General features: G+C 29.1%; 1 protein-coding gene across 2 annotated transcripts; it reads left to right on the top strand.

Annotated features, from left to right (window-relative positions):
- The first annotated feature begins 235 nt into the window (after positions 1-235).
- On the top strand, positions 236-4,346 carry LOC101494298 (axial regulator YABBY 1). Of its 2 annotated transcripts, none has more exons than XM_073369775.1 (7): positions 236-487; positions 594-746; positions 1,166-1,292; positions 2,262-2,310; positions 3,610-3,685; positions 3,874-3,939; positions 4,064-4,346. In XM_073369775.1, exons 1-7 carry the CDS (start codon positions 377-379, stop codon positions 4,130-4,132), a joined length of 651 nt encoding a protein of 216 aa, XP_073225876.1. In that variant the 5' UTR covers positions 236-376; the 3' UTR covers positions 4,133-4,346. The 2 variants fall into 2 exon arrangements, with proteins under 2 accessions (XP_073225876.1, XP_004506104.1); XM_004506047.4 differs by having other exon boundaries at positions 3,874-3,948.
- Positions 4,347-9,122: the final 4,776 nt, after the last annotated feature.

Here is a 9,122-nt window from a genome sequence, read left to right as displayed (position 1 = left end):
ATAATAATGATAATAATGATAATAATAATAATAATAATAATAATAATAATGATAATAATGATATAATAAAAATGAATAATATAAATGATCAGAAAAGGATGATAGAACTAATCCACTTTCTAGGTCTATTCGATCCTCTATACATAAGTGGCATTGATCTCTCTCTCTCTTATTTCCCTTTCTTTCATTCATTTATCTCCCTTCCTAAACAGTAACTCATCAATCAAGAGGATCAGATCCATAGGAAGTGTTTTATCTGTCTATCACACACACACACACAAAACTTCACACTGATCAGTCAATCCCATCAATCAAATCATCAAATCAAGAATTCAGAAAAGGAGAAAGTGAAGAATCATCAAAAAGAAAAAAAAACATGTCCTCATCATCATCATCCACTTCCTTTTCACCGGACCAGCAACAACAACTATCTCCCTCCGACCAGCTCTGTTATGTCCATTGCAACTTCTGTGACACTGTCCTCGCGGTATTATCTTATCTCTCTCACTCTCTCTCTCTCTCTTCACCCTTTTGACTATGAGTTAAGATCCTATATCTATATCTATAGCTTCTTCTTTTTCTTTTGTTTTTAGGTGAGTGTTCCTTGCACTAGTTTGTTCAAGACGGTCACAGTGAGATGTGGTCATTGCACCAACCTTCTCTCAGTTAACATGCGTGGTTTGCTCCTTCCTTCTGCTAATCAGCTTCACCTTGGTCACTCTTTCTTTAATCCTCAAAATCTTCTGGTATGTGTTTTTGCGCGTGCACGTGTGAATATATGGACACACAAATAGCCGGACAGATAATAACTTTTTAATTCATACAAAAACACAAATATCTATAAAGAAATATTTACAAAAAATTATTCTATCTATCCATATATTTTTACAGTCTTAATTCAGCATATATATATATATATATATATATATATATATATATATATATATATATATATAATGTTGTGTTTGAAGATTTCTATATGATAATTTTTTTTTGGTTTAAAAAAATGTGTATTAAGCTAGGGTTTTTATTAGACTAATGTTATGTTAATTTTTGAGGTTGCTTTTATTTTTTATTTTGACTATTAGGTTTACTATTTTTTTAGATGGAATTGGAAACTTTTGTTTAACAATGAGAAATGGGGTTTAATAAATTAATTATTCAGGAGGAGATTCGAAATTCACCTTCAACAAACATGATGATGAATCAGCTTCCAAACCCAAATGATTTGGTCATGAACACCATGAGAGGAGGGCCAGAAGAAATCCCTAAACCTCCACCTGCTAACAGACGTGAGAATTTACTTATCTAACTTTGTTAATTAACTTATATATTCATACCATGATTTGATTTCATGATAAATTTTTCTTACATTTTTTTATTGACAGTACACGAAGACTTTCTTCACTAGTTTTTTAATGTATATAGTTTTTGTCTTTTTTATTTTTTCATTTCATGGATTCATCTGATACCACCATGGAAAAGCTAGGAAAAGTAAAGGAAACCACCTGATACCCTTCTTTCCATTTTACACTTCTTTTGAGTTCATAGTTGTTTTAATCAATCAATTAATGAAGAAAAGCAAAAAAAGAGAGAAGAAAAAAGGGTCCATCTCTATCAAAACTCACTTGTCAATATTAAACATTGACTTAGGTTCGTTTGATTGTTTAAAAAAACAACACAGTGACTAAGGTATTTTTTTAAAAGAATTTTTTTTTTAATAAAGGGAGTACAAATGTTGGTGTACTTTAAGTGGCAAAGAAAGAACAATCTTTAGCACATTTAACTCATGCATAGCTTTTTTTTCCTCCTATATAAATTAATGTAATAAAGTTCTTATATGATCAAGTACTACATAATTAATTTTAAAATTAGAATTCAATTATTTTCAAATTGAAAAAAAAATCTAGAGTTACCAAAATTAAGTTCATCATTATTGTTTAAAAGTTTATATTTTAGAAAAATAAAAGAGATCAACTCTAAATTTGTTAGATCCTTTTTTCTTTCTCTAAGTGTCTATGAATGTCTCCTTACATGCAAACATTGAGTGAGACAGAATTCTTCCCCCGGAAATATAGTGCTGAATCCATGGAGAGTGTGATTGTTATAGAAAATAATGATAATGATGAGGTAATGATAGAATATAGAGAGAGAAAGAGGAGAGAGAGAAAGAAGAGTATTGATTAGGCAATAAGGTCAGCTATGTCATTTAATGTTCCTGTCTGTTTGCCTGTTCAATGTCCGTGTGTTTGCATGTCCAGCTCCGGAGAAGAGACAGAGAGTTCCATCTGCCTACAACCGCTTCATCAAGTATGTTCAATAACATTCATTTCAAATTACTAGTATTGTTTTTTTGCCGTCTACTAGTATCGTTTATTTATAGTCTTTGTAAGATGCTAAAAGGAGCTTTAAAGAAAGAAAAACAACAAATTTATGATTGTTTTTTTTTCTAAGTTAAAAAATCATTAAAAAAAACATAAAAAACAAAAATTAGAAGATATAAACCTAATCCTTTTAATAAAAAAAATGTAAAAATTGTGAATTTAATATTTTAAAATCATAAAAGTTGAAAATTCCTTCAGAAAAGTTTTTTATTATTTTGATTTTTGTTTTATTTACAAGGACCTTAAAAGTATCTCCAATGAAAATGTTTTATCTACTTTTTCTGTAAGAACCACTACTGTTTGAAGATAAAAAATTTGAGTGTTTATTTAACACGGGTAGCCATACAAGCTGATCTCTCTCCCCAAATGAATCTCACTTAATAAACTATATATATATATATATATATATATTAAAATAGATAAATATTATTGAAATATAATAATAAATAGTTATTGATGGAACTTATTTAATAAATGTTGTTGAGATGCTCAATCAGAATTAAATGCCCTTTAAATATTAATATTAAAAAATTATAATTAAATGATAGAACCTATTTTGATATCGAAATAAGAGTATCACTACTATAGATGTTTTAAAAGCACTTATTAACACTTATTATCATTAGTAAATTAACAAGTTATAACCCTAATTATTGTATCAATGTATCAATGTTTAAACCATTTAATTGAGTCCAAATTATCCAATAAGAATTTAATTTGTAGTTGAATAATTAATTACAGCTTAAATCGTAAAAAGCTGCAAGGATATTTATTATATTTTGATGCCAGTTCAAACTAACATTATTAACTTTTATAATTTAAAAATATTTAATTAGTACTTACTAGGGATAAAAATAATTTCACATTAATATTTAATCATAACAATAATTGTTAATCTTAAAAAGAAAAAGACTATGTAATTAGTTTAAAAAATAAAACGCAAAATAATGATATATGATTGGACGTTATCATAAAAGACTTTAACTAATAATACATGGTTACTAAAATTAACTTTAAATTACTAGAGATTTTTATTATAAATAAAAGTCAAGATGACAATAAAATATATTGAATCAATAATAACAATAAAATTAAAGAAAAATATAATTTTCCCTTTTTTAAATTTTTGTGGATAATTTATTTAATTTTAGTGGTGAATATTATTTATAAATATTGATTTTGTTTTTATTTGGATGACATTGACAAAATATCATTTAATTTTCAGGGATGAAATACAACGTATCAAAGCTGGGAATCCTGATATAAGCCACAGAGAGGCTTTTAGTGCAGCTGCAAAGAATGTGAGATCAATAAGATTCTAAATCTTACTTTCTTAGGGACTTTTCCCATTTTAGATTATTTTCAATTTATACTAATTATAAGAATTTTCTTTGTTTAATCAAGTATTCGTACACTTTTTTATTGCATTGGTATGTTATTAAAGTTAAAAAAAATTCTCATACGAGGGGTCCATTTTATTTTGGTTCAGTGGGCCCACTTTCCACACATTCATTTCGGACTTATGCCTGATCATCAACCCGTGAAGAAAGCTAATGTTCGTCAGGTACTTTGAAAACCCTAGCTAGACTGTCACCTCTTTTTCTTTTGACAGCACATTAATTGAAAAAGCTACTCTTATTTCTAGGGTTTGTAATACCTAAATTCTTCATTGTGTATAGGAATCAGAGGACGTGCTTATAAAAGATGGGTTTTTCACACAAGCTAATGTAGGTGTCTCTCCCTACTAGAGAAATATGTTTGTTTATTGTGTCTAATTAAGTAACTGTACTAAGACTTTGTCTTTATGCATATTAATGTTGTGCACTTCTATTAGTACTTTTTAGTGTTACAAAGTTGTAAGGTTATGTTATAATCATGATGAGTTGTGGAATAGGGGAGATTCTGACTAAGCTTTAGATTATAAATTCTTCAGAAAAACAAGTTGGTATGTTTTCTTTGAAATGGTCCCAAGAATGAATGACTTTGGAATGTAGAAACTAGAAAGCTCTTCAATGTTTCAAAATTCTAATTATTGATATTTTTTATAACAAGAATTGTAATTCTAATGACTCACTCCCTCCCAAAATAAATTAAAGTCACTTAAATAAAAAGGAAAAATTTCAAGATATAATTTTCATTTGTTATTATAAGATTGGTTCTTAATTTTTTAAATTGTACCATCTATATAACTAACATTCTGCATGTTATTCTCAATATATTAGTTTAATATTTTTATATAGTGGAAAACACAACGATTTGATTATTTTTTGTGTGTGTCAAATTTGATAAAAATTACTATTCCATCATTTTTACTTATAGTCATTTTTTAATAAGTGAAATAAGCAGAAAAATGACACAAATTATGAGAATAAAAGAATATTCATTAATTACTTATTTTTCTTAACAAGTAATGAATATGGCAAAATTTTAGATCAGATACAACAATTTTTTAATACATTTTATATTTATATTTTAATAGTGAGAGTACTCTTTAGTCTCATTTAAAGTAAAAATATTTAATTTCACATTTACTAAAGTGGATAATTAAGTGTATTTAATTTTTTGATTTCATAAATGAAACACACTATAAAATTATTATGGTAGTCTCCTATAATATTAAAAATTTAATTTAAGAGTACTTTTAAAATAATAAAATTAAATGTGGATGAATTAATTTTTTCAAAGCAAAATAAAAAAAGTATACAAAAGTACCACATGAAAGAGATGAAGTGCCAACTAGGTTGACATCTCACAACCACCACCTATAATTTGAAGCACCCTAAAATTTTTAATTAATATATAAGAAGAAAACAAAAATCTTGAAGACTATAGCAAAACCCAAGAGAAAAATGGGACAATAAACAACTGTTTTCTTAAAAACATTACCATGAAAACCTAAATGAATAAACCACAATGAAGAAAAAAAAGCACAATGCATAATATAACAGAAAAGAAACCAAAAGCAAAATATTAACAAAATCTATACATAGGTAGACCTAACCTATTTGCGATTAAAATTCTTACTATTAATGTCTAAAATATCATCCAGACAAATCAAACCAATAACATTAAATCACATATATTTGTCATGTTGTATGCATAATGATCTCTTTCTTGTATACATAAGTAACTTTGAATAACATATTTCTAAGCAAATGAAGGCACTAATTGAGAGCCAAATTATATGATAATTTTACTATGTCTCCTATATTTGCTTTATTAAGCTCTTGGTTGTTACAGATAAAAACAAGTATATATATTCAGTTCATATAAGATTGGCTATTTTACAACGAAGCTTTGGATATATCACGTGTACATAGAGTGGTTGTTTTACAACTAAATCAACTAATAGGGGTGTACAAAGGACATATTAATTCGGATTTGGGGTGTATCAAGGATACCTCACCTATTATGTATATTAGTATATATCCAATTCAATCATGCATGCAGAGTCAAACAAACAACAACAACAACAAAACAACAACAACAAGAAGAATAATAATAATAATAATAATAATAATAATAATAATAATAATAATAATAATAATAATAATAATAATAATAATAATAATAATAATAATAATTTGATTTTATATATTAGACTATTTCAAATTTTAATTATTTTTAGTCTTTGATTTTGGGATGTTACAGTCATCATCTGTTCCCACATTCAACATCTCCAACCTCATCAAGATGAGTCTGGTGTCTCTGAGACACTATATTCAACCTAGTGGTGATGCTAGAAGAACAACAGGTCAAACAAGTGGCTATTTGGTTGTTGTCTATGAGATTGATGACTTTGTTGCCCAATATTTGCAAAAGACAACAAGGAAGTTGTTTTGGAATATTTGAGAATGTGTTAGTGTGGCCAAGCTATAGCCCAAACTTGTCTCCTCTACCTCAGGCTGCATAGGTTTTTGAGAGGAAGAAAAAAAAAAGTCATTCAGACTCTAAGGATTGAAGAGGATTTGGAAGTGACAAATGAAATTGATGAAGACACGACAACCCCTCTTCAGATGAAGAAACATAAGGTACACTCAAACCATGAGCAACATATTCCTATCCCCACCTTGAACTTGAACCAACCTTTTTCTTTCCCACTCCCCAACCAAACAACATTGTTCACCTTCGCTCTGTCCTTGCACCCATCAACCTTCCTATCTTTGAATTTGATTCCTCAGATGAAATGTTTGAGGCTACCTTGACTGAACACTTTGCATCCCTCTGATACAAAACTCATCATTTACTACACAAGCCTAACACTTTAACTTAAACACCTACCCCCTCCAATACTTTACTTCCACCTTCTCCCTCTTCCACCCTAGTACCTGACCCCAAATCAACACATTTTATCCATCACTCTCTCTCTCGAAGAAGTTGTGCTAGTTGCGCTAGCTCTTGTTGACCTAGTCTCTAATACATCCTCAAATTACTCCTCTGTAATTCCCTTTCCACCCTTCCCTTCTGAATCTGCTACCTCCCCCATCCCTCTGGCCATCATTCCCTATAGACCCCCAAACCTTTCCTCATTCCCTTATGACTTCATAGACCCCACTACGCGAAAAACTGCATTTTACAGCGCTTTTTTTAATCCATTTTCAGCGCTTTTTCAAAAAAAAAGCGCTGTGGAATCGAGCACTGTAAAAGATACAACAGCGCTTTTAAAAAAGCACTATAAAACATGTAAATATAACGCGCGCTCGTTATGCACATTTTACAGCGCTTTTTCAAAAAAGCGCTGTAAAATGCACACCCATTATATATGAGTTATGAGTCTGCTTTTTAGAGCGCTTTTTAACAAAAGCGCTGTAAAATGCACACCCATTATATGAAATTATGGGTCTGCATTTTACAACGCTTTTTCGAGAAAGCGATGTAAAACGTACACCCATTTTATGAATTATGGGTCTGCATTTTACAGCGCTTTTTTAAGAAAGCGCTGTAAAATGTACACTATTATAGCGCTTTAAAACAACATTTTACAGCGCTTTTTAAAAAAAAGCGCTGTAAAATGTGTTTTTTTTTAAACGCTGTAAATTAAATATTTGAAATGAAAAACGCTTTTTAGCTTTTTATGGCATTTTTTTTAGAAAGCGCTGTCTTTTATCTTTTTATCCAAAATTATTTTGATCCAAAATCAGTTCACAATCAGTGCACACAACAACAAAACATATTCAAATACCATAAGCAGTTCACACAATCAGTAGAACAGAAAACAGAACTCTGTAACTTAATTAACATATATGTAACTCTGTAACTCTGTAATTTACAACCTAATTAACTACATTCAGATACATATATATAACCTAATTTACAACCTAATTAACTACATTCAGATCCATATGCATGTTCATATATTGTGTCCTATGATCATATACATATAATAACTAACAGAATATACATAATATGCACTAGCTACCATATAATATTCAGATCCCTTGCCCAGCAGCAAGCTATTTCCCAGAAAATCAAATAATTTGCATGTCAAGCACATACTGACACCAGTCTTCCTTTAATTCCATTAGATCTTCCTCAGAATATGATGGACTGGAATTGTCAAAGTACTGCAATATATAAAAATTGAACATATTATATTAAGTTAGTATCAAATATATAGATAATTTATATATGAAAATCATATAATGAAAATACCGTACCGTTTTTGGGATAATAGTTTTATTCTTCTCAACAATCTCTTTCATGAATCTCAATACGTACTACCCACAGTCGATGTTATTTGTTTGACGAGGGCACTTTATTGAGATCCATGTAATGTTATTAGACTTCTGCTTCGACACTTTAGCACCTCTTTGAGCTCGATAAACTTTTAAGGCACTATCGAATGAATAAATGTGATTATTAGAGCATGAATATATATATATATATATATATATATATATATATATAAATATTCATGCTCTAATAATCACATTTATTCATTCGATAGTGCCTTAAAAGTTTATCGAGCTCAAAGAGGTGCTAAAGTGTCGAAGCAGAAGTCGAATAACATTACATGGATCTCAATAAAGTGCCCTCGTCAAACAAATAACATCGACTGTGGGTACTACATATTGAGATTCATGAAGGAGATTGTTGAGAAGAATAAAACTATTATCCCAGAAACGGTACGGTATTTGCATTATATGATTTTCATATATAAATTATCTATATATTTGATACTAACTTAATATAATATGTTCAATTTTTATATTGCAGTACTTTGCCAATTCCAGTCCATCATATTCTGAGGAAGATCTGATGGAATTAAAGGAAGAATGGTGTCAGTACGTGCTTGACATGAAAATTATTTGATTTTCTGGGAAATAGCTTGCTGCTGGGCAAGGGATCTGAATATTATATGGTAGCTAGTGCATATAATGTATATTCTGTTAGTTATTATATGTAAATGATCATAGGACACAATATATGAACATGCATATGGATCTGAATGTAGTTTAGGTTGTAAATTAGGTTATATATATATACGTATCTGAATGTAGGTAATTAGGTTGTAAATTAGGTTGTATATATGTATCTGAATGTAGTTACTTAGGTTGTAAATTACAGAGTTACATATATGTTAAAAAAGTTACAGAGTTCTGATTTATGTTCTACTGATTGTGTGAACTGCTTATGGTATTTGAATATGTTTTGTTGTTGTGTGCACTGATTGTGAAGTGATTTTGGATCAAAAATAATTTTGGGCACAAAGATAAAAGACAACGCTTTTTAAAAAAA

Source organism: Cicer arietinum, chromosome 6, assembly GCF_000331145.2.
Source record: "Cicer arietinum cultivar CDC Frontier isolate Library 1 chromosome 6, Cicar.CDCFrontier_v2.0, whole genome shotgun sequence".
NCBI lineage: Eukaryota > Viridiplantae > Streptophyta > Magnoliopsida > Fabales > Fabaceae > Cicer > Cicer arietinum.
Note: the sequence above shows the minus strand (reverse complement) of the source record. Positions and strands in the feature narration are given on the sequence as shown.